The sequence below is a fragment of the Aethalodelphis obliquidens genome, unplaced genomic scaffold (genome assembly GCF_003676395.1).
Source record: "Aethalodelphis obliquidens isolate GAN/ISIS:26980383/991018 unplaced genomic scaffold, ASM367639v1 scaffold42, whole genome shotgun sequence".
NCBI classification, from domain to species: domain Eukaryota; kingdom Metazoa; phylum Chordata; class Mammalia; order Artiodactyla; family Delphinidae; genus Aethalodelphis; species Aethalodelphis obliquidens.
In genome coordinates this window covers 15,961,070-15,988,616 of record NW_020837986.1, presented here as the reverse complement: position 1 = coordinate 15,988,616, position 27,547 = coordinate 15,961,070, and the positions used below count along the sequence as shown (strand labels likewise).

The following is a 27,547-nucleotide window of genomic DNA, read 5'->3' as shown; positions in this document are numbered from 1 at the left end:
TGTGTGTGTGTGTGTGTGTGTGTGTGTGTGTGTGTGTGTGTGTGTGTAATGCTTTTCAGTGTGGTTCTTGATGACTTGGTGCTTATTATGTTTTGTGCCACCTTTCCCCATAATCTTCCTAGGGGCTGTGGGCTTGAGAGGACTTTCCTTGGTAACTGTGGAGAGGGGTCTGTAAATATCACTGGAGAAGCTCCCTCTCCAGTACCCCACAATCAAACACATGGTTCTGCTGAGGTATCTGGAAGGTTCTGCCTCCAGCTTGCTTTTGCTTAGAATGGACTTGCATAGACAAGTACTCTAAAATGTTTCGACTTTATTTACAACCAGAACCCTCATTCTCACCCCAGCTCTTCGGGCTTTGCTCTGGGGTAAGAGCTAGATGAGCAGTGACACTTCTGCCAGGCCCAGGGCTTGCAGAGATGAGCAGGTAGGCCCCTCACTTCTTCTGGGCTTGAGCCCGGGCCCGCTGAATCTTGTCAGCCGTGGCCCCATCTGTGGCTCCAGTGCAGTGGGACAATACGAGGCTCATCTCTGCCTCATTCCGGTGCTCGATGGCAACGTCTGCAGCCTGAGCCACGTCCCTGGGGTTTCAGCAGGAGGGGAGATGGTATTGCGCTGCCCAAGGGCACAAACCATGCCTCTCATCAGCCCACTGGCTCAGCCACCCAGCACCCTTAGGGCTCTCAGCAGACGCACCCAACGAGAAGCAAGGCCTTGACCTTCTGCTCGGGACCCACGCGGGAAGCATACTTTTTGGCTTCATATTTGTTGTGTTGTTTCATGCAGATTTCCACAAAGGGCTTAGGAGAGGGAGAGGGTGGAGAGGGAAGATAAGGCAGAGACCTCCTGTTCTCTCTCTTATGAGCAAAGTCCAGTGGATTTATTATCCCAATGTATTTTATATACCCTTCAGTCTGTATAATGCCCGCCCATTCCCACCCAACATACACATACAACAGTTGTGATCTCAACATTCTTTGGGCAGAAACAACCTACCACAAAGATCTGTTAGAGCTTTGGGACCAATTATTTCCATGTGTCCACTCCACCATCCACTGCTACTCACTCACAGCAGGCACCTTCCTGCCCTCCCAGGGCCTGAGTTTTCTCTCATGGCTGCCCTTATCCCACCGACCCACCACACCTCTGAACCACCTGCCACAGAAAACAAACCCCTCAACATCCTCCACTGCCTCACATATGTGCCCTCCCTGTGCCCCTCCCTCCCAAACAGGACTTTCCTTCAGGCACGTGGTGTCCCTTGTGGCCCTCCTTTGGGAAAGCAGCTCATTCTCCCTCCCCCTCAACATTTACAGGCAGACTCAGGCCCATCCTCCCATGTGCCTGGCCCAGGAAGCTCCCACTAGCTCTGCGGGAGAGCTGAACAGATGTGTGAACAGACTGTCTGAGCCTGGCCCTCTCCCCAGTACTACCTCACTGGAGGTGGGGTAGAGGGAGGGCCCCATCTCACCAGGTAGCCGATGGGTGATTTCTTGCTCTTAGAAAACTTCTCTAGCTCCTCCCAGTCTTCCAGATCTGCTAGGGCGGTCAGCTTCAGCCACCAGAGCCTGTGGGAAAGTTGGGGATGGAGGTGTTCCAGGAGGGTCAGGGGGTCCTGGGACCTATAGGCACACCGGGCCCTCATCTACCTCTTGTCAGGGATGCGGAAGTCACGTGCCAGCTGCTCCGCACGCTTGTTTTGGCCGCTGAGGATGAGGGTGGTGACCGTGTCGTGTACAGACAGGTCTAAGAACCGGCCCCCCAGCTCATCTTCTAGGCGTCGCTGCAGCCGTAGGAGCCGCATTTGATCCTCTGTGGCCTGGGGACAGGGATAAGGCAGGACAGGGATGAGAGGGACAAGGAGGGAGACTGGGAGGGGAGGAGAGGAGGTTGTTAGAGAAGAACGGGACAAACCTTGGCTGCGAACTCATTCTTGGCCTTGTAGAATGCATCGGCTGCCGCCTGCAGAGCTGCGACTCGCCCCTCAATACGCTGCAAGGGCAAGAAGGGACACCTGAGTTCATAGCACAAAGGACCTCGGCCCTCCCACCCAGGCTATGGTTTTCTCCCCCATCGCTGTGCCCAGGGTTGCCACTGCCAGCCTTGGCCACTGGGCACACGGCTCTGCTGTCCCTAATGGAAAGACCAGCTCCTCTGGGACCAATCCCCAGCCTGGCCTCATGTCTTCTCAAGCTCTCCCCCCACAGTGAGGACCAAATGGGGTATGTGCTGCATTCAAGGCCTAGACTCCTGGAGAAGGAGCCAGACCACCGGCCCAGCCCGTGGGCCCCACCCGCCCTGCGGCCCTCAGACCTCCTCTGCAGCGTAGCTGGCTCGGACGTGGAAGCTGCCCAGCTCCTGGTGGTTGTCATCCTGATTGTAAAGGTCCTTCAGCGTCTCTAGCTCTTGATGCTTACAGAACTGGGGCCACAGCAGGTGGGCAGTCAGCAAAGCCAACTCAAGGGCTCAGGAGGCTCCACCCCACGCTGCCCCCTGCACACACCTGTCGGTACAAACTTAAGGCCATGGGCTGGTTCCGAAGCGTCATGAAAAAGTCTCCTCGGTTCAGCTCATTCTTCAGGTGCAGCAGCACCGTGAACACTATGGGACAATAAGGTGGGATGAGGGTCCAGCCCAGCCCCTTCCTCAGCCCAGGGTCCCCAGCCTTGTCCTCACCCAAACCCTGCTCACCCAGGTCAGTATCCCCACTCTCGATGGCCTTGCTTAGCGCCAGTTTGCTCCTCTTCATCTTTAGGAGAAGGGGAACCTGTTCCCCAGAGCGTGGCTCATATTCCAGCAGCTGTGGGGTGGGGAGGAAGGCACAGAGAGAAGGAGCTGGCCTGGGGACCTCTAACACCCACATCAGAGCATCCAGGGAGGGCTAGGCACCCGCACCTTGATGGCCAGCTCCGTGCGGCCACAGCCATAGGCTCGTGCAGCAATGTCAGAGTAAGAGACACCAGGTGTGTCCCCCAGCTTCTGGTTAATGGCACGAGCAACATCCTCGTCAGACACGTCCTTCTGTTGTACCTGCAGAGGGAAGGGGGTGTCACACAAACCTGGCTCTCACCCCTTAACCCCCACCCCCACTGCCTTGATCAGGACCCACCCTTTCAGCTCTACACTTATTTCCTACACCTCACCAGGGCCTGTAAGCCCCTAAATGCCCTTAAACTCTGTCCTATATCCTCACCTTGTAGCAGGCCCAGTGGGCCAGGATTCTGCTGACGCCCTGCACTTCAGGAAGCCGCAGGTACTCACATATCTGAATGGCCAGGGGGTAAAGCCTCCGCAACACAAGCCTGGCAGACAAGGGAGGTGAAGGGCACAAGGGATAAAGTGGGGTAGAAAGAGGGCAGAGTGGTCCCAGCCTGTAACTCCAGCCTCCCAGATCCCAAGGAAATGAATCACGAGCAGTGACCACAAGAGCACACCAGGGGCTGTAATGCCCACCCACTTACGGCCCTCCTCCCAGCACCCTGGCCTTGCTGTACCTGTCCAGCAGCACCTGGATGGTGAGCTGCTTGTATCTGCATTTTATTTGGTTAAGGATCCAGTTGGGAGATAAGTCCTATTTGCCAAGGACCTTCAGGAGGCATCTCCATCCCCTTGCCCTTCCACCCCTGGAAGTAAACACCCTGTCAGCACACTTGGGGATACTGGCTATAGGTGAGGGGAATCCCGATGTGATAGTCCCGAATGGCATTGAGTACACGAAGGTCCTGACACATGCGCACAAAGCTGTCGGGTGGAAATCTGTCCAGGAAACACTTTCCAAAGGAGGCCGCCTGAAAAGAGCCAGAGGGCAAGAGAGAGCTTCCCTCTCTGCCAGCCCACCCTTGCCCAGCACCCCCTCCCTCCAGCCCTGCCATCCAGCCCAACCCTGAGCAGACTCTTCTGCATGTCTGGCCAGTGCTCATGTCCCGCGGCCTCGATGCACTGCTGCACGGCCTGGGGCAGCTGCCCCAGCTCCTGGATCTCCCGTAGGTACTCATCCGCCTTCTGGCTCTCTTTCTGGGGAGGGGGGAAGGTGCCAGGGACAGTGCGTCATGACTGAGAACACCTCCATGTCTGGCCCCTAACCCCTCCGGGCTGTAGTTCAAATGGGCTGGTTTGGAAGGCTGCAGAGGCCAGGCCCCAAATCCCCTCAGCCCACTCAGTCCTCCCCGCAAGGTGCCCACACACACCCCCATAGCAGCCCACAGTTGCCTGTGAGGGCCCTGAGACCTCTCAATAGAGCCCTGACTTGTGCCTAGACTGGGGGTTCCCTGCCCCTCCCTATCACCACACGAAGGACACCATGCCCCTTCAATCCACCTGAGCCAGCTCTCTCTAGCCCAGCCCAGCCCAATGTCCTGTCTGGACCCCTGTCTTGACAGGTAGCACTTGGCTGCAGGGGCATGGGCTGGGCCAATTAGGGGAAGGGGAAGGACAGCATCCTGAGGCCCAAGGAGAAGCCCAAGGCTTTACCTCATATTCCTTCTGGGCCTCCAACAGTAGCGCTCCGGGGGCCATTGAGGCAATTTTAAAGATCTCCTCGCTGGCCACTGGGAGGAAATTGGTAAGTGGGAAAGGGGGTCAGGAAACCCTCATCCCTACCTCAGTACCCTGATCCTACTCCGGGGTACCGGCGCAGGGCAGCTGTGGTGCCGAGGAGCCCCTGCCCTGGGTCACCCGGTGCTCTTATGAGGGCCTCACCTGGAACCTCGTGCAAGAACTCATGGGTACTGTGGGAGAAGATGCGGACCCCATCCAGCTCAGGCACCAGGTAGGAGTCCTCATCCAGCACGAACCTGAGCTTGGTCAAGGTTCCTAAGAGCACCCAGAGATGGCGCAGGGCAGGCGACCCTCCTTCCCCCTCCTCACCCCCAGCAGCCCTCCAAGGATACTGGATGCCCTCAGGTGCGTCGCCCACCACCATTAGCCGCCTCTCCCAGGCTACCACAACGGCCCTCTCCTTGCTGCGAGGACGGCTGCACCTGTGGACAGCACCACACACACACACACACACACACACACACACACACACACACACACAGGGACACACGGGATGCCTGGTCCACAGCCATGTCTCCCACATCGCTGCTTGTATCACTCTGCCTTGGGACAACCCTGCATAGGCTTGCTGCCGCTTATCCCATTCCTCTGGCTGACCGGTCTGCTTCCCTCTCATCCTGTGCTGTCAACTCCCAGGGGTATCTGGGGCCCACAGGGGACTGGCCCCTCAAATATGCACTGGCAGAGAAGACAAGATTCAAGCTCCACTTGGCTGGGTCAGTAGACAGGATGAATCAACTTGTCCCAGGAGACAAGGCTATGTCCACTTCTACCCCCAGGATAACACCCTCATCCTCACCAGACCATCTGCTTCGGGGGAGCCCGGATGTTGCAGTTGAACTCACACAGCTTCTCCTGAAAGGGTGCAGGGAATGTCATGGTCCTGTCTCAACAGTCACCAGTCTGGTTCAAAAGCCCTTCCCCTACCCACAAGAGATCTTTCCTAGACAAGGCATGGTGCCCCTGTGTTGTCCCAGGATCACACCTTGAGAGACGCTGTCCCCATCCAGATGTACCCTGTGTCTGTGAAGAGCGCCAGGTGTCTGTAGGTGAAGGAGACAGCCATCTGCAGGAAGCTGCTCACTCCTGCGGCTAGGCCAGGGGGTGTCTGGGGCAGGGCCAGGGAGGACACCAAAGATACTGACTTCTCAGAGCCTCCCACTGCCTCCCCCAGTCCCTCCAGTTCACTCCCACTCAAGGCCTCTCACCACTGCAGAGCAGGCTGCGTGATCCAGGAGGTAAAGATCAGGTCCTACAGCCAGAAGAATGTGTGCCACTCGGTCCTGGCACATTGTGGTCCAGCATGATGGTGCACTCTGCAGACCTGCGGCCAGGGAAGAGGACAACCTCAGGCTGACCAGAGCCCACAGTTTCTGCCTCTGATGGTCCCATGGACTGGAGGCACATTTGTGGGCAGTGAATGCTGCCTCAGGGGTGTCAGGGCTCACCTGGCACCTCTGGCATCCGGCGGAGTTTGAGGTCGCCCACATTGGCACTGAGGGTGAAGCGGTGGGCCCCTGTGAGGATGGCCACCCCAGAACCAAACTCAGTATGGAAGATCCGGGCATCTAGAACCCGGTTCTGGAGCACCTCCTGGAGAGAGGGGCCGTGGGTTGAGGGAGCCGCAGATTCCCAGACTCCACCCCTTTTCCCCAGCCCCCTGGGGCCCCTACATTGCCCATGCTGAAGTGTCTCCGGAAGTCACCATGAAGCCCATAAACCAGCACGACCCCGTCTTCCTGCACACAGAGCAGCTCCTCCTCAGCTGACCAGCCCAGGGACACCACGGGCCCACTCTTCCACTGCAGAGGAGAGGGAGGTTCCGGAAGCTGTCCTCGGGATGCAGAACCCTGTCCAGCCCCCAGCCGCAGGGCAGGCAGGGTGCTCACCAGCAGACTGGCCAGAGGCACACCAGAAGCTGAGTAGATCTCAAGAACTGGCCGTGCGCTGGCAGGCTTCTCCTTCCGCCCGGGGTTCCTCAGCAGCGCTGTGGTTTGAGAAGAAACCTTCTGTCCTAGCTGCCCAGGCCCACCCCATGTGAAGCAGGCCTTATGAACTAGCTCCTTAGGCCCGCCCCACATGTGGCAGGCCTCCTGAGAACCAGGATTAAAAGCATCTCAGTAGGGTGGAGTGGGGGTGGGTAGCATATGCCAGCAAGAACCACCCAACAGCAAGGACCCCAAGTTCATCCCGCGGTCCCAGAGCATGCAGTGCCAGAGGGGAAACTTACCAATGGGGCCCCCATAGGGCGCAGCGGCCACCAGGCAGTCCCTCAGTTCCTCCTTCAGGTCCCAGTCCATGCTATACAGCTCATATTTCCTGCCCACACAGTGACAAACAGAGATTAGACTCGTCATGATCCTGCATCCAGATGGGCTGAGCCCCAGAGGAGCCCCTAATGCCTCCATCTGTTCCCCCCCAAGGGGCAGGGAGGGGGGTGATGACTAGAAACAGCTAGGCCAGCTGACCACATGCATGCTTAGGGATAGCAGGTGAGGGAGCAGAGGGTGTTTGGAGGGCAGGCTGTGTGGCCAATATCCAGGGCACAAAGTGAGGTGGGACTAGGGTGGGGTGGTTGGCTTGAGCCTGCATTAGCAGGAAATAAGACCCTCCAGGAGGGCCTCCCAGGATAGACAGCCTTTCTTCTATTTCTGGTTCTTAACACTGAATCTGGTTATGGGCTTTACACCCAGGGGTCCGGCTCAACGCCTGTTGATAATGAACTCAGTTTTAGAGGTACTGAGTGAGCAGTGCCTGAAAGAAATCCAAGAGGAGCTCTTTAGTAAGCCTAGAGCTAGGGAGAGTCCTGGGTTGCAGATGCCAATATATGAATGCTTGACTCACAGGAGGTAACTGAAATTACAAACTGGCAAACTGGCACGAGATGACTGCAATCTGAGATATGCATGGATCACCAAGAGACGTGCTGCATGGGAAGACAGAGTAGGAGGCTTGAGGCATGCCATCATTTGAAGGCTGGAGGTGGGGAAAAGGGGACAGAGAAGAAGTGGACACTACACCAGGATACCAAGAGAAGACAATGTTCAAGAAGGAGGGTGTTTCGGCTAGTATCATTTCAGGAAACTTCCCGTTAAAGATCAGGAAGATGTCCATCATTTATTTCTATTGACATTCTTCTCGGCATTCTAGCCAAAATAATTTAAGAAAAACCCCCCAGAGGTTTCCATTTTGAAGAAGGAATGAGGTTGCTACTATTCATTTACAAATAACGAGATAGTCTACTTAGAACATCCAAAGCAGTCTATGGAACAATGAAAGAAAGAGCTCAGTAAGTGATCAACAAAAATCAATATATTTTTTTCTATACCAACTAGTTTTCTATACCATAGCAAGAACTAATTAGAAATATAACTCTTGATAGCAATAAAACTATGATACCGAAGAATAAACCTAATAAACATTTTTTGCAAAATCAAATCAGTTTACTCAAGGATATAGAAGACATGAAGAAATATTCTAAAGGATGCATAAATGCAAGAGAATTCCATTAAAAATCAGTCCAATTTTCTGGTGGGTAGGGAAGCACAAACTGATTCTACAGTTCATCTGGGGGGGGGCAAAAAAATGTCATCTGAAAGAGAAAATACTGGATAATATTTAAGAACATTTGAAAATATGAAAACAGATATATATATCAGATATTGAATACACTTAAAAACTAAAGTTAAGGACTTCCCTAGTGGCACAGTGGTTAAGAATCTGCCTGCCAATGCAGGGGACATGGGTTCGATCCCTGGTTCGGGAAGATCCCACATGCCACGAAGTAACTAAGCCCATGTGCCACAACTACCGAGCCCGCGTGCCGCAACTACTGAAGCCCGCGTGCCTAGAGCCCGTGGTCCGCAACGAGATGCCACCACAATGAGAAGCCTGCGCACCACAACAGAGTAGCCCCTGCTCGCCGCAACTAGCGAAAGCCCACGCGCAGCAACGGAGACCCAATGCAGCCAAAAATAAATAAATAAAAACAAAAATACTTTTTTAAAAAAGCTCTAATTAATTGTGAAAAAAATGAAAGTAAAAGAAAAATGGTCAAGGGCTATATCATAACTGTGAAAATATTTTAAAACGAAACATAAAAAACTTGAGAAAAATGTAAGCTAATATTTTCATAATGTGAACTATGGAAAAGTCTTTCAGAGTAAGACACAAAACCCAGAAATTAAAAAGGAAAAGACTGATAGACGTTATCACATAAAACTTAACATATGTATGTTAAACATTAATACATAAAAGTCAAGTGACTACTGTGAAAAAATCTGTAACATTTGTAACAAAGGGTTATCATGGAGAACACGTAAAGAACTCCTTTACAAATCAGTAGAGACAACACAATAGAAAAATAGTCAAAGGATATGAACAGACATACTTAACAACTAGGTAAATATGAATTTAAAAATTATTTTTATGTTTTGGCTATCTGAATGGCAAAAAATTAAGAGGTTAATAAATAACATGGAATATTGTTGAAGATGTGGAAAAATGAACACTTTCCTACATATTGGTGGGAGTGTAAAATGGTTCAACCCTTATGGACGAGAATGAAGCACTTATGTATCCAATTTTTAAATGTGTATGCACTCTATCTTAGCAATTTCCTTCCAAGAGTCTAACCTATGAAACTACTTGCACAAGTACACAAAGGTATGAATTCACTGCAGCACTGTTTAAAATAGTTTTTAAAAATCCTGGAAAAATCTCCTTAAATGCCCATTAAAATGAGACTGGTTAAATAAACTACTTATGCCCATTTTGGGGAATATTATGTGCCTATTAACAAAGTGACTGGGTATGTTGACATGAAGTGGCCTCTAAGATATATTGTTAAGTAAAAAAAAAGGCAAGCTGCAGTGCAGTATGAACCATATGAATCCACTTACACAATAAAAAACTGAGCACATATTTTTATAAGCATATTTACATATAATCACACGTATGTGTGTAAATACATAGAAGAACTCTCATAGGCCTCCACACTGAGCCAGCGTGGAGAGACAGTGGTTACCTTTGGAGAGGGTGGTGAATGGGGGAGGGGAATAGGGAGACTGACAATTTGTAGGCTATATACCTTTGCATTATTTGAATTTTTCAACCCCATGTACATTTCTTTTGACCTTTTGTTACTAAAATCCTTAGATTAAATCTGATGAGAAGATAGATATCCAAACAGACCTAGCATGCCAGTTATCAATTCACTGACACATAGCTCCAAATTCACTCTTCCATTATGTGTTTTGTGATAACAGACAGTATTCTTTTAAGAATTTCTCCTTCACAGTGAGCCTGATGTTAAGCCTCCTCAGTAGAGGGCGCTGGAGGAACACTGCACGAGGAAGAGGCTTCTCCTGCTGCTTCCAGCAGGGCAGTCACCCAGCAGCTAGGGTGTGAGGACATCTGGTGGTGCTCTGACCAGCCATGCAGCAACCTCCAAGGCTTGCCCAGACTGGCTCCCTGGACAGACATGGCATTCCTGGCCTCCTGCCTACACCAAGCCCTACTCCCTCTGCATGCCAAGATGCCAGGCCACTGACTGCCCTGCCCGTAGCCTTGTTTCCACTGACCCCCTCTGCACAACCATGCACCCAATCACTGGCTGTGGCTTGCCTTACAGACACTAAGTGCTCCAGGCTGCCGGCATCAGCTCCCCAACTCCCTCTGCACGCCCACACCACTGACCCCTAGTTGCAGCTCACCTGTGGCCCCTACCTGCTGAACCCCAGAGGGTTGCTTCTTGCTGGCCAAGCAACTGTGGACCAGCTCTGGCCCAGGGAAACCGGTAAACTTCACTGCCATCCGGCGGGCTGCAACTGTATTTTCTCTGAGGTCTGAAATGAACCCCAGACTGGGGAAGGTCCCTCCTTCCAAGTTTGTCGTTTCTTGAGTACTCTCCCTTAGCCCTAGGCTACCATATAAAAATTTCTCACATCTTATAGTTACTCTTTATGACAGCTTAATAATTCCTTACATTTATTAAACTTGCCCAGTCTACATCTCTTGACTGGACCCAGACTAATTGGCGCAGGGAGTGGCCCCAGGAGACAGACCCCTAAAGATGGGATTTGAGGACTGGTTTGGTCATGTGCTTGGGCTTGGGTGCAGTGCCGTGTTCCCTGACAATGCAAAACGGATGCTAGTAACCCACTGCGTGCAGCAGCATCACAATTAACCAAACCTGTAGTTCAGTGTAGTGAAATGCCAAGTCAAACACGTGCTTGACTGTATGGCAATAACGATGATTATAAAGGCTGTGGTGTGGATGGGTTATTTTGAGTGTACTTGAACATTTACAAAGAGAAAATGACAAGGTTAGGTCCATTAACTTTCAGCTGCAGTCACGGTCTGAGAAGCAGAAAGCTTCTGTAACAGCCTAAAAGAATCTCTTATTTCTTGTAGTCACACAGCTGCTACTGCTGAAAATCAAAGACAGAGTTTAATCTTATGGGTTGTTAAACAATGACAGTTAAATTCTCTGGCACATGTGAAAGTTAGGGCACTAATTAGAAAAGAAAGGAATCCTGAAACTTGGAAGGGAGATAACTGGTTAGACCCAGATGAAACTGACAATCTTGAGCCCCCAAGTCATTCTGAGTCTTCCTTACCAGTGGAAGTAGCTTGCCCTCCTGTGTCCGAGGAGACTAGCCTTCCTCTACTTGAAGACCCTGTTATGCTCTCACTTGAGGTAGATGTCTTGGGAGCCTCCCTCTCCAAGGCTGACCTGGCTAACATTACTGCTGAGTGGTTAATCGGCCAAGAGCAGAGACCAATACATGGTCCCAGTATGGCATCATTCCCAGGGGGAGCAGTCCACAAGTCAATTACACTGGACCTCTTCCATCATGGAGGAGACAAAGATTTGTCCTCACTGGAATACATATTCTGGATGTGGATTTGTCTTCTTTACCTGTAATGCCTTTGCTGGCACCTACCATCGTGGACTTACAGCATGTCTCATGTACCATGGGACTTCCTTGGTGGTCCAGTGGGTAAGACTCCATGCTCCCAATGAAGGGGGCCCAGGTTCGATCCCTGGTCGGGGAACTAGATTCCGTGTGCATGCCACAACTAAGAATCCTCATAATGCAACTAAGAGCCCGCATGCCGCAACTAAAACGCACCACAAGCAAAATAAATAAATAAATAAACAGAACGTCTCATCTACCGTTGTAGCATTCTGCAAAGCCTTGCGACTAATCAAGGACTTCACTGCACAGCAAAGGAAGTGCAGCAGTGGGCTCAGGTCCATGGAATCAACAAGTCTTACCATATATCCCATTACCCAGAAGTGGCTGGTCTAAATGTACTGACGACTCAGTTAAAGCACCCATTGGGAGACAGTATCCTAAAAGTATGGGGCCCTGTCTTACAGGATGCAAGCTTATGCTTTGCATCAGAGACCATTATATAGTATTATCTCCTCCACAGTCAGAATATGGGGGACCTGGAATCAAGGAGTGGAAGTGGGAGTGGCTCCTCTCACTATTACACCTAATGACTCTCATTAAAATATTGCTTCCAGTTTCACTAACTTTGAGACCTATTGGTTTGGAGAGCTTAGTCTCCAAGGGGAGAATGTTTCCACCAGGGGACACAACAATGGATTCACTGAATTAGAAGATAAGAGTGCTACCTTGGGGACTTCCCTGATGGCGCAGTGGTTAAGAATCCGCCTGCCAATGCAGGGGACACGGGTTCAAGCTCTGGTCCAGGAAGATCCCACGTGCTGTGGAACAACTAAGCCCGTGTGCTGCACCTACTGAGCCTGAGTGCCACAGCTACTGAAGCCGGCGCGCCTAGAGCCCGTGCTCCGCAACAAGAGAAGCCACCGCAATAAGAAGCCCGTGCACTGCAATGAGGAGTAGCCCCCCTCGCCGCAACTAGAGAAAGCCCGCAGGCAGCAACGAAGACCCAACGCAGCCAAAAAATAAATAAATAAATTTATATATATATATATATATATATATAAATAAAGGGTGCTACCTTGCCATTTGGGGCTCCTTATGCCACTGAAACAACAGCCAAGAAAATGGGGTTAATTTACTGGTTGAAGTGATTATCCTGATGGCCAAGGGGAAATCAAGCTGCTGCTACACAATGGAGGCAAGGAGGACTGTCTGAAACCCAAGGGATCCTCTGGGGCACCTCTTAGTACTTCCATGTCTAACAAAAAAGGTTAATGAAAAACCTCAGCAATCAAAAAAAGCAAATGACTGAGGTTTGGGTCACTTCACTATGTAAAGAGCAGAGCAGTGAAGGTTCTGGCTGAGAGCAAGGGAAATATGGGATGGGTAGTTGAAAAAGGAAGCCATAGATACTATGATCTTGTGACCAGTTACAGAAATGAAGACTATAGCCACTTTGTGTATTTTCTCTGTGTTTGTTGTATGCATGCGTTTATATATATATACCAGCCACTATCTTCTCTCCTTCTCATTTTTATTTTATACACAAATTATTAGAGGTTAACTTTAAAATTCAATTTTTAGGTAACAGAATATTCAGTGAGACTGTAATTCAATTTGAGGAGTAACTAATATAGTGATTGATACAATGACTGTTAAGACTGTATGTCTTCTCACTTTGAGAAAAAGAAGTTTACTTGTAAGAAGGATGGTATCTTGTTAAGCAGAAATATAAAGTTGTTTTGTTGTTGTGAGGGAGTTGAAGTGTAGAGGGCACTTGTGGAAGCTGATCAGCCAAAGAATGGACTGTGCCAGTTATCAAATTATTGCCTCCCAGCTCCAAATTCATCCTTCAATACATGCTCCACAGAGAGCTAGATGTTAAGCTTTCTCAGTAGAGGGCCCTGTAGTAAAGGGATATTGTAGGAGGAGGGGTGTCTCTGGCTGTTTCCAGCAGCTGCAAGGTCAGTCAGCAGTGTGGGTATGAGGACATCTGGTGATACCATGCACCCAGAACACACAATCCCTTGGTGACCTCACAGCATTGGCCTGGACTGGCATCCACCTTCCCGTGGTTCTCTCCACAAGACACCGCATGCTCCAGGTCTCCTGCTCATACTGGTGCCCCCTGTGCAAGCCCATGAACCTGGCCACCAGCTATGGCTCACCTGTGCCCTATCTGTGCCCAGGAGTGCTGCTTCCTGCTTGTCCAGTGACTGTGGACCAGCTCTGGCCCAGGCAAACCAGCAACTCCCCCACCATCCAGTGGGCTGCAACTATACCTTCCCCAGCGAGGTAGGAACCCCAGCTTGAGAAGGGCATTCCCCGCCCCCCAACTTGTCCTTCCTTTCTCCTCAGCCCTAGGAAAGGACAGTTTTATTTTATCTTATAGTTACTTTGTTATCACTGTTTAATAGTTCTTTATACTAAACTTCCCCTATTTAATCACTGTATGGTTTGTCTCCTAATTAGAATCACAGTGATATTAACTGTGTCACATTCCACAGACCACTTGCTTGTCACAGGAGGGAAAACGGGTGAGGATGTGGCCATCAGCCTCCAAACTACCTGTCAATCTCAACTTCCCTCGTAGCAGACAACCCGATACAATGATGCCTCCAGATGAACACCACACACACATCACTGTACAAGGTGTTTCTGCCAAAAATGTCAACCTGAATCTGATCAAGCCTTTAGATCTAACACACAGTTTCAGGAAATACAGGCTATGATAGAGAAAAAAGTTCAAAGGCACCACGAGGAAGCAAGGGGACAAATCCAGAAAGCGACTAGGTCTCTAAAACAAGTCAACGTCATGAAAACAAAGGGTAGGGGTGAGAGTAAGGATGATAATGTTCAAGTTTACAAGAGACTTAATTAAGAGAGATAAGCAGGGAATTCCCTGGTGGTCCAGTGGTTAGGACCCAGCACTTTCACCGCGGGGGCCCAGGTTCGATCCCCAGTCAGGGAACTAAGATTCCCCGCAAGCCACGCAGTGCGGGCGTGGGGTGGGGTGGGTAAGCAAATGAATAATTCTTATTTGGGTCTCAATTTGAACAAACCAGTTATAAAAAGGCATTTTGAAGACAACTGGAGAAGTCTGAAGAAGGACTGGTTGCTAGATGATATTAAATGTTCATTTTGTTTGGTGTGAAATAACACTATAGTTTTCTAGGAAACTGTCTTTTTTTTTCAAAGTAATACACATTTAAGGTGTGACTATAATTTACTTTATATTCTATTTTTTTTTTTTTTTGTTTGGTGGTACGCGGGCCTCTCACTGCTGTGGCCTCTCCCGTCGCGGAGCACAGGCTCCGGACGCGCAGGCCCAGCGGCCATGGCTCACGGGCCCAGCCGCTCCGCGGCACGCGGGATCCTCCCGGACCAGGGCACGAACCCGTGTCCCCTGCATCGGCAGGCGGACTCCCAACCACTGCGCCACCAGGGAAGCCCTATAATTTACTTTAAAATATAGCAGAAAATGTATTTGATTGAAAAGATGTCTGGATATTGTTTTTAAATGGTCCCAAAAAGTGTGTGTGTGTTGAGGGATGGGGGGCGGGTAGATGAAAAGTGAATGGCAAAGTGCTGACACTTGTTGAAGCTGGGTGATGATGAGCACATGGATGTCCACTACACTACTTTTAGAACATTTACGTATATTTGAACTTTTTCTTAAATTTTTTTAAACTTACAAGTAGTTGAAGCAAATGTATTACAACACAATAACAATTTTTAAGCCTAAACAATGGCTATGGGTATTCACTCTACTATTCCTACTCTGTTGTACATTTAAAATTTTTCACTGTAAAAAGTTATATACAAATTCCAAGAAAAAAGGGAGGTCACCTCTATCCAATGCCCCAGGCAGTCAAGCTCAAATGAGGCCTGAGCTGTGTCCAGTGCAGTAACAGGATGTCACTGAGAAGAGGGTGGTCAGACCATAGTGAGTGATAGGTGGGAAGAGAGAAAATGGAAGCAAGTATAGGTGGCAGTTTTCAGACCTTTGGTGAGGTGAGTAGGAGGGACTTGTTTATTTTTTGAATAGGGAAGTTTATTTTTTGTTAGGATGGGGAGATTTGAATATAGAGGTTGAGGTCTGAAAGGGAGCCCTTGGGGGTAAGGATCGTGGAAAACAATGTAGACGTCTTCAAATTTTCCTGCAGCAAAGAAACACCTGGCTGCTTGTTAAAATACAGATCAAATTCCTAGGACCCAACCCAGAGATAATGGAGTAGATCTGGCCTAGGAAGCTGCGTGCAGCCAGCACCTCAGGTGACCTTGATGCAGGGGGTCCTGCGTAACAACAGCTGGAGAAACCTATGGTGGCGGGAGGGTGGATGGACGGCGCATGGTTTCTGAGAAGGCAGGGAGACGGGGCACACCTCCTCGGCAGGTTGGCAACACAACAGGCAGATTTCGTCAGGGGAACCCTACACTCTTCTAGGCCATGACTTCCAGCTCTCTGGGAAGCACAAGGTGAAGTCAGCGATTGGCAGGAGAGACCCAAGGAGGCTTTTGCTGCAGTCCAGGAGGTTAGCATTGACACAGACTGGGGTGGGAAAGAAGCATACGGGTACAGGAGTAAGGGTCAGGGAGCGAAGAGCAGCAAAGCATGGGCCACCTCTTCAAGCCTTCAAGGTAAAGAAGGCTTCTCAGGGACAGTGAGGTGACTCAAGCTATGCCTCGAGGTTGGCCTGGGGCGTGGATGGACAGACTGAGAGCAGCATCTCAGAAAAGTCTAGAGGTGAGAACTCTGTGACGCTAGGCCATATCTTCCGTGAGGAAGGTCAGCTACATATTTCTCCTCTACCTGCAGGTCCTGGAAGTGGAAATCCCCAGAGCAGCAGTAAATGGACCCTGGGTCTAATACCAGAAAATCACTAAATCTAGCAGGTATGGTAGTCTCAATTCCAGTCCCCTCCGGGAAACAGTGACAAAATCCCTGCTGCAGTGCAGCTGAACTGCTGGAAAAGCACAGTCCACTGCAGTAAGAGAAGAGCTTGTGTGAAAATAGATGATCTCCAGCCTGTCCAGGCTGAGCTGTCAGATCACTGTGGAGGAAGAAGCGCATCAGGTCTAGCCTTGGGGAATAATCCATCAGTTCCAAAATCCCCAGGCCCCGAAGAGAGACCACAATCACCCCCGAAATCCCTTGACTCCAGCCTGCCTTAAAAATAAATACTACTAAAGTATCCTTGTGCTGGAAATGTAAAACGGTGCAGCTGTCATGGAAAACAGTAGGATAATTCCTCAAAATATTAAACACAGAATTACTATATGATCCGGAAATTCCACTTCTGGGTGAAAACAGGGTCTCAAAGAGATATTTGTACACCATTGTTTATAGCAGCATTATTCACAATAGCCACGAGGTGGAAGTAACCCAAGTGTCCACTGACAGATGAATGCATAAATAAAATGTGGTATATACATACAAAAGAATATTATTCAGCCTTAAAAAGGAAGGTAATTCTGATACATTCTACAACATGGATGAACCTTGAGGACAGTATGGTAAATGAAATAAGCCAGCCACAAGAAAGCAAATAGTGTATGATTTCACTTGTATGAGCTATCTAGAGTAGTCAAATTCATAGAGACAGAAAGTAGAATGGTAGTTGCCAGGGCTGGGGGAATGGGAGAATGAGGAGTTATCATTTAATGGGTATAGAGATTCAAATTTTTTTTTTTTTTTTTTGCGGTACGCGGGCTTCTCACTGTTGTGGCCTCTCCCGTTGCGGAGCACAGGCTCCGGACGCGCAGGCTCAGCGGCCATGGCTCACGGGCCTAGTCGCTCCGCGGCATGTGGGATCTTCCCGGACCGGGGCACAAACCCGTGTCCCCTGCATCGGCAGGCGGACTCTCAACCACTGCGCCACCAGGAAAGCCCTAGAGATTCAATTTTGCAAGATGAAAAAGTTCTGGAGATTGACTGCACAATGTGAATATACTTAACACTCCTGAATTGTACTTTATAATGAATAAGATAGTAAATTTTATATTATGTGTATTTAACCACAGTTTTTTTTAATGTTCACGTTTATACGTGCAAAACAGACAAACGTACAAAGCCATAAAACCAACTAAAACAGTCAACCTCTCTTCTACGAAGAGTTCCACAAGTACGAAATGTATCTTCGGTCTCCTTCACCATAAAGGATGTTTCTAAGGCCTTCCCTGGTGGCGCAGTGGTTGGGAGTCTGCCTGCCGATGCAGGGGACACGGGTTCGAGCCCCAGTCTGGGAGGATCCCACATGCCGCGGAGCAACTAAGCTCGTGCACTGTAGCTGCTGAGCCTGCGCTCTGGAGCCCACAAGCCACAACTACTGAAGCCCCCACGCCTAGAGCCAGTGCTCTGCAGCAAGAGAAGCCACGGCAATGGGAAGCCCGCACACTGCAGCGAAGAGTGGCCCCCACTCGCCACAGCTAAAGAGGGCCCGTGTGCAGCAACAGACACCCAATGCAACCAAGAATAAAAATAAATAAATACATAAATGAATAAAAATAAATTTATTAAAAAATAAAGTACCTGAAACACTGTGTTCAACACCAAGCTCACCCTTTTCCCCACCAAACTCACTCTTCCTTTCTCATTATGTTAAGCCAAAAATCCAAGTCATCCTCGATTTGTTGCTCTTCCTCCTCCCTACTAAATGCAACTCATCACAATGTCCTTCAATTTTAACCCCTTAATATCTCTCCTATTGGTCCCCTTCTCTCCATCTCCAGTGCTCACCACCATCAACTTCTCCTTGGTCTATTCCACCAGCCTCCTAACCAGTCTCCATTCTTGCTTGCCCCTTCCAACTTGTCCCCCCATTGCCTCCAGGAGGAACTTAAAACACACACACACACACACACACACACACACACATACACACACACACATCCTGCAAATCCAATCACATCAATCCTTTCACTTAGGCTTCTCACTGGTCTTCAGATAAAGTGGTCTCTTACCCTGTCTCCTTGTCTGTGGCACTCCAGCCACACTGGCTCTCTCTATTTAGGTCACTGAGAGTGTCCCTGTCTCTCTCGCTTCAGGACCTTTGTATATGCTCTTCTTGGATCCCATTCCCTGCACCTAGGTCTACTCATCTCCTGGATGGGGTATTGTTTCCTTCAGAAAGTCTTCTTTTCCTCTGACTTACCAATCTGTTATATGCTTTCTGAGGACCCTACACTCTCCTTTACCTCACTGCTTATGATCAAACAAATACAGAGTCATTAGTGGTTATCAACTGTCTCCCTGCTGGCTATAAGTTCTGAGGGCAGAAAGGGTCCATGTCTTTTTATTGGCCCAATATACATTCAGTGTGGCAAAGGGTTGGGCAAAATTATTTAATGGTATTATCTCAAACTGGGTTTTTAGAATAAAAATGGTTAAAATTCTGGAGCCTGATAAGAACTAATCACCATTACCTCTCCTCGCCCTCCCAAATTAGTGATTTTTCCAGAACATTACTTCCAATGCAAAAGAATCCCATCCTGTAGATAGGACTTGAAATGTCCGCCACCCTGTTTATCATTCATTCACTTATTTGAACATGTATTAAGTCTTGGCATAAGGTTATGCACAAATACAAATAAACCTAGTATCTGCACCTAAAATATTTTCTACTTATTTTATTTTCCTACTTAAAAACAAAAACCCTATGCTTTAACACAGGTTCTAGAAGACCGAGCTCAAATCCTGGCTCCACTATCTGTGTAACCTGGTCACCTAACTTCTCTGTGCCTTGGTTTCCTCATCAGTAAGATGGGGTTAAAATAATGATACCTACCTCATGGGGCTGTGAGACTTAGACAATTTAATACACATAAAGTACTTAGCATGGTGTCTAGTACATAGAAAGGCTCAACACCCATTACCAAGAGCAACACATCGTCTGCAGCAAGGCTTATACCTCTACTCCCTTCTGGCGGTACAGTACAGGTAAGGGTAGGCTAGCCATGCAGATCATGTCTATAGCATGTACTCAACATTTACACTCATTTAAAACTTTATTGAGGGACTTCCCTGGTGGCCCAGTGGTTAAGAATCTGCCTGCCAATGCAGGAGACACGGGTTCGAGCCCTGGTCCGGGAATATCCCACATGCCGCGGAGCAACTAAGCCCGTGTGCCACAACTACTGAGCCTGCACTCTAGAGCCCACGAGCCAACAACTACTGAAGCCCACGCGCCTAGAGCCTGTGCTCCACAGCAAGAGAAGCCACTGCAGTGAGAAGCCCACGCACTGCAATGAAAGTAGCCCCTGCTCGCCGCAACTAGAGAAAGTCCCCGCACAGCAATGAAGACCCAATACAGCAAAAAAAAAAAAAAAAAAGATAGTAAAATTTTATTGGTGTATAAACAAAGCTAAGACTTCATATGATAACCAGGAGTTCTATGGCAATGAGGTCACCATTTTCAGTACTCTATTTAATAAGCCTGTGTAGGCAACATATATTTTCAAAAGTAATACATATTAATTTTTTATTGATTGATTGCCGCGTTGGGTCTTCATTGCTGTTCGCGGGCTTTTCTCTAGTTGCAGTGAGCGGGTGCCACTCCTCACTGAGGTGCGCAGGCCTCTCATTGCAGTGACCTCTCCCACTGCAGAGCACGGGCTGCAGGCACACGGGCATAGTTGCTCTGTGGCATGTGGGATCTTCCCGGACCAGGGCTCGAACCCGTGTCCCCTGCATTGGCAGGCAGATTCTTAACCACTGCGCCACCAGGGAAGCCCCAAGTTAATATTTTTAAAAGTATATGCTGTGTCGTAAACACCAAATTACACGCTACCTATGTCAACTGACAACCCTTCTCCACAAAAAGTTTAAATCACTGTTATTTCCTACTGACTTCCCTGATTTTTAACTAAATTTTTGCAACTTTTTTCACATTGTACAGGCACATTTATAAGAATCAGAAATAAACAACAAATGCAACAGATCTCTAAAAATTGCATCAAGGCATTTGTCCACCTCAGAAGTGTTAAGGGCTGACATTTTGTGTATTAAAGATTACAGTGAAAAGTTTTAACATGTGAATAACAATGGTATATAGTTTCACTAGCATTAACAGTTGTCTTCTATTGAAATAAGACCCCAACGAGATGCCTTTGTGATCTTTAGTTGCAATCAATAAAGTATTTTTTTAAATTTTATTAGGCAACCACTACATAGCAGGCACTGTTCTAAATATGCACTGGAGATAAAGAGATGCAAGAAATGCTCTCAGCCCTCAAGGAATTTGGTTTAGCAGAAGAAACCTATACAAACATTGCCCTACTGTGCCATACATAACAGACCTTAGCACTGGGTCTTGTGAGACCCAAAGGAAAGTCAGCTGAAAGTCAAGTCTGTTGGGCTTAAATCAGGGAAGGTTTCAGAATGAACCCTTAAACTAAGTCCTGAAGGATGAGTAAGAATTCTCCAGTGAAGTAAAGAGGGAAATGGCAGTGCTCACAGAAGGAACTTTAGGCTGGTGTGAACACAGGGAGCCCTGAAACGTCATGATGTGTTGGGATCCTGTTCTGTGCAACTGGAACACAGATTTGGGTAGGAGTTGAAGAAATTGAAGTCGAAATTGAAAAGACAAATAAGGCCGGTTTATAGATATAACACGAGGAGTTTGTACTTTGTTTTTCAAAGAAGAGAAGTCATTGGAAAAAATCCTAATTAGGGTAATGATGTGATCAGTCTACACTTTAGAAAGATTAGTGGTTTAGGACTCCACGACTCCCATGAGAGGGCTGCCCCTAGCAGGGGGTCCTCACTCGTGCTGCCTCTGGATTTAGTGGCGATTCGCCTCCTTCTCCCGGCCTTGGTCAGCACTGTTACCCCGCCCGCCGTGCAAGCAGGCCCCCGTAGGAGCACCCCTGGTCTGACTTCAGCAGCACTTCCCGGCAGGAGACCGATCACTCACTGTCACCCGTGGGCGGCCACCCTCAACGTGATCTGAGCATCCTTCCAGAGGCTGACAGCCCTGGGCTTCAGTTGGGCTGTGCCGCTACCTGTGTGACCACTACGGTTGCCTCAGTTTCCTTCTCCGGAGAAGGGGAAGGCCCGGCCCTAGGTGGCTGTGTGTTAAGTGGTAGACGCCGCGGGAGAGCCGGCGAGGGGCGGACCCCAGCGCCGTAGAGACCGCGACGCGCGCGTCCGGCTTCGCTCAGAGACTCAAGCCGGCGGGCGAGCGGGATAAGCCAGACCGTGGGAGGCAGGGCGGGGCGGCTCACCGGTAAAAGGCAGAGTCCCCAAGCGGGTTCCAGTTCGCGGTGTAGCAGTCCATAGCTGGTGCAGGTGGCAGCCAGCCAGCGCCGAGGGGACACGCACCTAGCGCGGGCTCCAGGCAGGCACTTCCGCTTCCGCCCGTTCGGGTCACGTGGCGAGGCCGCGGCCACGGCCGTCACCGCTGTGGGCGGCTGCACTTGGCCGCCGCCGCGCCCCTCCCACGCCCGGGTGGGCCCGGCCCTGGCTCCTACTCCCCACGGCGGCCACCCCTGCTGCCTTCCTGTCCCCTCGGGCGTTGGGGGGTCGGGCAGAGCAGGACATGGGTGACCGGAAGTGGGAGTTGTGAGTGTCGCAGCCCGGGGCGGGGAGGGCCCAGGCGCTGTCGGGCCTCCGCGACTCACGCATGGAGAGTGCTGGGCGTCGGGCTGCGGACCGACCGCTAACCGGGACGCACGGGCTCTGCTGGGCAGAGGCTGTGCTGAAGCGACCGGCCTCTTCGGGCGCGGGAACATGAGGCCAGGCCCGGACCCCGCTGCGGGAGTGGCGCGCGATGTGCGGGCCTGCCCGGGTCGCGGGTGAACGGCGCGGCGCCCCGGGACTCGGTAATTGGCGCGAGCGAGCGCGCGCATGCGCGGGGCGGCGGCGGGCACGTGGCGGGGCGCAGGGCTGCACCGCGCGGGAAGCGCCTCGGTGTCCTGGAGCCCTGCGGGCCTGGCGACCTCCTGCTTCATGTGCCAAGTGTAATGGAGACCGGCGCCACCATGGGCCCCACTCTGCTAACGCCACCTGGTCCCTGTAGTCCAGAGCAGCCCTGAAGGGGCCGCCGCTGGTCTCGTTTACTCCGTGTGGGCCCTGGAGCCAACCTGTCCTGAGTCTCCACCCTGCAGCCCGTCGTTGTTGGCGGCGGCATGGTCTTCTGTCTGGAGAACAAGGAAGCGCGCCGCCCGCTGGGAAGCACCATGGTCCAATTCCAGGCCTCTGAAGTCCAGCAGCTGCTACACAACAAGTTCGTGGTTATCTTGGGGGACTCAAGTGAGTGCCCTTCTAGAATCACACTTCCCGGTCCCACACCTGCAGCCTGTTTTCTGCATCTGAACCCTCTGCCTCCATCTCAAATCTCCTTCCTGATACCTAGTCTGGAACAGTCCAGTAGGTTTTCTCTTTTTATTTCCCTAACGCCTTACACAGGTGTCCTGACAGATGTAGCCTGTCAAGCTTTTCACCCCATCCTTGCTCAACATTTTTCTTCCTGACAGTCCCCCACAATGTCCCTCATGGAAGCAGTGGATTGTGCTGTCTGTCTCTTGGGTGACTTGGCTAACTTATTTCTGCCAGGTGATCTTGGGTCACTATATACTGAGTTGAGAAGTGATGTACAGCTAGAAGGAACAGAGGTAGTGCCAGGACTTTGTAACCTCACCTTCTCTTCTGTCTCTAAGTCAACACTCCACAAAGGTGGTGTTGGGCAGCCCCAGCCCTGGGAAGATGGGAGGCCTGGATTTGGAAGGAGCTGGGGTGGAGTGCAGCCTGCCTCAGCCGCAGGATCTCTGTCTCCCTGCAGTCCAGCGGGCTGTGTACAAAGACCTGGTGCTTCTGCTCCAGAAAGACTCACTGCTCACAGCCGCCCAGCTGAAAGCCAAGGTGAGGGAAGCTTGGTGGCCATGCCAGTGGTGGGTGGGCACAGACTCTGGCCTGGTAGGGTCCTCCTCCCTGGCATGGGTCTGACCAGCTGGGTCGGGGGGTGGGCAGGGGGAGCTGAGCTTTGAACAGGACCAGCTGATGGCTGGGGGTCAGCTGGGTGAGCTGCACAACGGGACACAGTACCGAGAGGTCCGCCAGTTCTGCTCGGGTTCTGGCCACCACCTTGTACGCTTCTACTTCCTCACCCGCGTTTACTCCGAGTACCTCGAGGGAATCCTGGAGGAGCTGACATATGGGCCTGCCCCGGACCTGGTGATCATCAACTCCTGCCTCTGGGATCTCTCCAGGTTGGGGCGGGGGGAGAGGGAAACCAGGGGTGGAGGTATGGCTCAGAGGCCACCCACCCCTGTGCTCTTGCCCACCCTTTGTGCTACCCAACAGGTATGGCCGCTGCTCGATGGAGAGCTACCGAGAGAACCTGGAGCGGGTGTTCATGCGCATGGACCAGGTGTTGCCAGACTCCTGCCTGCTGGTGTGGAACATGGCAATGCCCCTAGGAGAGCGTGTCACTGGGGGTTTCCTTCTGCCTGAGGCAAGTGACCAGAGCCCCTTAGGATAGAGGACGGGGCAGCTGACTGGTAGATAGAGGACCCTCCCTTCCAAACCTGCTTCATTCTGTGGCTCTTAGATGCTGCACTTTATCACTCAGCTCCAGCCCCTGGCAGGCTCTCTGCGGCGGGATGTGGTTGAAGGGAACTTCTACAGCGCTACACTGGCTGGGGACCACTGCTTCGATGTCTTGGATCTCCACTTTCATTTCCGGCATGCAGTACAGCACCATCACCGGGACGGTGTCCACTGGGACCAGCATGCCCACCGCCACCTCTCACACTTGCTTCTGACCCACGTGGCTGATGCCTGGGGTGTGGAGCTGCCAAAGCGTGACTATCCCCATGGTGAGCCCTACCACAAGTGGGGACGGTAGTGATGCAAAGAGGGCCCTCAAAGCATAGGGCTCATAAACAACAGGACAGAGATCCTCAAGGGGAGTAGAGGCCCCTTGAAGGACCGTTGTGGATCCTGAGTGCTCCTTCCTTCCCCTGGGTTTCTGTATGGTCTAGCCGTGTGGTCACCTATGTGTATGTGAGTGAGCATTGAGCACATAAGGCAGCATGTCAGAGACCCTTATGCTACAGATAAACGGAAAAGGAATGGGAATACTTTTAGACAGGAGTAGATGTGGGGGGTGGAAAGGCAGAAACAGAGGAAAGGTAATCCAGACAGTGTGGCAGAAACAACGAAGCCCCTTGGCTGGTGCTGTCACCCCCTCAGTTCCTGCCTGCTTATAAAGGGAACATCGTGGGTGATTGTTCCATGTCTGCTTCTGCCCTGGATCGTGTCCTCCAAGGCTAAGGTTCCTGCCTCACTTGTTGACAACTCATCCCTTTAAGCCACTTGTCTAGGACAATTGCTGTGTACATACTACCTACAGGATAGTGTTTATTGAATTGGAGACACGAGTCATGTTAGAAGGCTGTAGTAGCATTAAGGGATGTGAGGGCATAGAGAGGTCAAGAATGTCACTTTTAGCCTGGAGTTGGAGCATCAGGGAAGTGAATTAGGATCTTGATTATATAATAGTCCAATTTCTTTGTTTTTTTAGGTGAGAACTAAATCTCACCTAAATCAGTTGGAGAACTGATCCCCAACAAATGAAGGGTTGCTCTAAAGGTTGTAAGGCTAGTTTATCGTGGCTCAGGTCTTCTGAATCCAGTTTGGAGCCACAGAAATAGGAACATCAAAGGGAAGAGTTGGGTGGGAGGATGAGTTGGTGAGTTTGGTTAGGGCAGATCTCTTTGAGGTACTGTGAAGATGTTGAGTAGATTTCGAGTCAGTGATGCCCAGCAGGGAGATGGCAGCTGAGGGCATGAATGTGAACAGACGGAAAGAGCAAAACAATAGCCATGTTTTGGAGTTGGAAGGGAAGAGGGGCTGATGGAGGAAACAAAAGGAGACAAGGGTAGAGTCACTTTCAGGGAGGACAGAGGCTCTTGGCCACGTGACTTGTCAGGAAGCGAGGAAGTGGTTACATTTCATAGGATAAGTGTTGAAGGAGTGGAGTAGGGTTAAAAGAGGTAGTGAGCAGTTGATGGAGAGAATGGCACCTGGGCAAAATACTCTTTGTGGGAGGAAATATGAAAGGAACAAGGGCCTACTGGGAGAAGGAAGTGACAGGATCTTTGTTTTTAAGAGAGAAGGTTTACTAAGCTTATTTATTGGTCTGTGGCAAGGAGCTGGGAGAGGAAAAAGCTAAAGATACAGGAGCTGGGCAACAGAGGGAGGAGACTGGAGGGGAGCATGAGGTCAGAACAAAGGCAAATCCACTGACTATTGAGACAGGCAGGAAAGAAAGAGTGCAGCTTGGGCTTGGCCTGAAATGAGAGGGGATGAGGAAACCTGTGTAGGAAGTAGAGGGTGCTGTGTTCTCCAAGAGGAGGGAGTAGAGGTTTAGAAGTGTGGACAGCCACAGTTCAGGGCGGCCTGGCTCCCCAGGCCTACCTAAAACAACCATCCCATTCCTAGACCCATGGATTGAGGACTGGCCAGAGCCGGATCATCTCTTCCAGGGGAGCCAGGGGCAGACCCCAGCCTTCAGGGAGCAGCTGGCCTTGCCCCCACCCTCTCCTTTACCCCTTCCCATGCATTTTCCCTACCCTCTTCCTCAGCCCTCCCCACCTCCTCTGTTTCCACTCCTGCCCCAGGATCCCCCTTTTTTCCCAGGCCAGCCCTTCCCACCCCATGAATTCTTCAACTTTAATCCAACAGAAGACTGCTCGATGCCACCCCACTTAGGTAGGTGCCTCTACAACCTCCCAGCACACCTTTCCCAGCATCCCCTTGAACCTCCCCCATCCTAGCCTCCTGTGTCCAGGTGGGCTGAGAGGAGTTGGGTAGCCCTTGTGCCCCCCAGGCTTGGGTTCAGTCACAGCTGAGTCTGGAGCAGCATCCGTAGACTCATTAATTAGCTCATTGATTGTCACAATTTCCTGACTTGGAAGTAGGGGAAGTAGTATTGCCATTTTGCAAATGGGGAAATTGAAGCCCAGAGAAACTCACCCTGGAGGACCAGAACTGCCTGAAGGCAGAGCTGGGCTCACCCTGGCCAGAAGCCCATTCTGATAATGGCTGGTTCTTTTGTAGGATGTAGCCCCGCAGTGAACTTTGTGCCTGGCCCCCTGCCTCCTCCAGTCTCCAGCCCTATCCCCCATGGTCAGCACCGGGGCCTGGCCGTCCACCGGGGGATGCCACGCTGTATTCACACCAGCCCCTACCACGTGCCAAGGACAGGGGCACCCTGCAGGCAGCGTCCCAGACACTCAGACAGGCTGATCCATACATACAAACTGGACAAATGGCCTCCTCCCCATTCGGGGACGTGGCCTGGGTAGAGTGGATCTTATGCTGGAGCTGAATGTGCCAGTGGCCCTGCAGTGCCTGCTTCCCACCCCAGGTGCTGGGCCAGGGTATCTTGCTATGCCTGGCATTGTTGTTGTCCATTGCTGTCACCAATAAAGGCATGGAAGAACAGAGTAGCATCTTTTTGTGTAAGGGAGTAGGTCTCCCAGCCATGATCTTAAAAGTTGGGGAGGCTGCCTCTGGGCTCTCTGCGACCTTGGACCTTTTAACCCACGCTGTTTAGAAATCATTGAATGCATCCTTCCTACTGTCTCACACACCTTGTTTACACCCTCACCAGAACACACGTGTACTTAACAAAGACCCTGGAGGGGTTCTTTGTTGTCAGCAGCTCTTTGGGATTGGGAAATATCAAGGGCTGAGTTGAAATTGTCAATATTTTATATGCAGTTTGGAATCTGGCTAGATCTCACCTATACCAGTCTCACACATTCATGTGTATGTTCAACACTCATCTGCTCCTGGAGGTACAAGATACATACCTTGCACAATTTCTTGGCACATGGTAGACACTCATTAAGTGGTTGGAACTAAACAAAAAGCTCCCGAGCCCATGTGGGAGACTGATTAGAACCCTCCTCCTCTCAGAAATCACCCAAGCGAAAGTGAAAATGAGAAACAAATGTAAATACCATATCTGATGACCAGGAAGGAGCAGAAACTCCAAACAGTGAATTAGGTGGATAGGCTGAAAAACGCAGTGGAACCACTGCTTGGTACAAATCAGTTTGGA

The 27,547-nt window shown here is 50.5% G+C and overlaps 2 protein-coding genes across 7 annotated transcripts; one reads left to right on the top strand and one right to left on the bottom strand.

Moving 5' to 3' along the window:
* Positions 1 to 293: 293 nt before the first annotated feature.
* VPS16 (VPS16 core subunit of CORVET and HOPS complexes) lies at positions 294 to 21,864 on the bottom strand. Of its 3 annotated transcripts, XM_027078740.1 has the most exons (24): positions 21,702 to 21,864; positions 6,788 to 6,876; positions 6,447 to 6,544; positions 6,231 to 6,359; positions 6,006 to 6,150; positions 5,766 to 5,881; positions 5,543 to 5,665; positions 5,357 to 5,412; positions 4,890 to 4,979; positions 4,699 to 4,793; positions 4,471 to 4,547; positions 3,883 to 4,014; positions 3,661 to 3,788; positions 3,495 to 3,530; positions 3,194 to 3,302; positions 2,896 to 3,030; positions 2,692 to 2,800; positions 2,504 to 2,601; positions 2,314 to 2,421; positions 1,915 to 1,992; positions 1,650 to 1,819; positions 1,472 to 1,568; positions 697 to 800; positions 294 to 581 (listed from the first exon to the last, which is right to left on the bottom strand). In XM_027078740.1, the coding sequence occupies exons 1-24, from the start codon at positions 21,752 to 21,754 to the stop codon at positions 437 to 439; spliced, it is 2,520 nt and encodes an 839-aa protein (XP_026934541.1). In that variant the 5' UTR covers positions 21,755 to 21,864; the 3' UTR covers positions 294 to 436. The 3 variants fall into 3 exon arrangements, with proteins under 3 accessions (XP_026934541.1, XP_026934542.1, XP_026934543.1); XM_027078741.1 differs by lacking the exon at positions 2,314 to 2,421; XM_027078742.1 differs by lacking the exons at positions 6,447 to 6,544; positions 6,788 to 6,876; positions 21,702 to 21,864 and having other exon boundaries at positions 6,006 to 6,074; positions 6,231 to 6,348.
* On the top strand, positions 21,827 to 26,927 carry PCED1A (PC-esterase domain containing 1A). 4 transcript variants are annotated; one of them, XM_027078744.1, is made up of 8 exons: positions 21,827 to 22,298; positions 22,584 to 22,728; positions 23,258 to 23,337; positions 23,446 to 23,684; positions 23,779 to 23,929; positions 24,047 to 24,293; positions 25,921 to 26,190; positions 26,539 to 26,927. In XM_027078744.1, exons 2-8 carry the CDS (start codon positions 22,605 to 22,607, stop codon positions 26,784 to 26,786), a joined length of 1,359 nt encoding a protein of 452 aa, XP_026934545.1. In that variant the 5' UTR covers positions 21,827 to 22,298; positions 22,584 to 22,604; the 3' UTR covers positions 26,787 to 26,927. The 4 variants fall into 4 exon arrangements, with proteins under 4 accessions (XP_026934545.1, XP_026934547.1, XP_026934546.1 ...); XM_027078743.1 differs by having other exon boundaries at positions 21,918 to 22,298; positions 24,026 to 24,293; XM_027078746.1 differs by having other exon boundaries at positions 21,916 to 22,728; positions 24,026 to 24,293; positions 26,164 to 26,190.
* Positions 26,928 to 27,547: the final 620 nt, after the last annotated feature.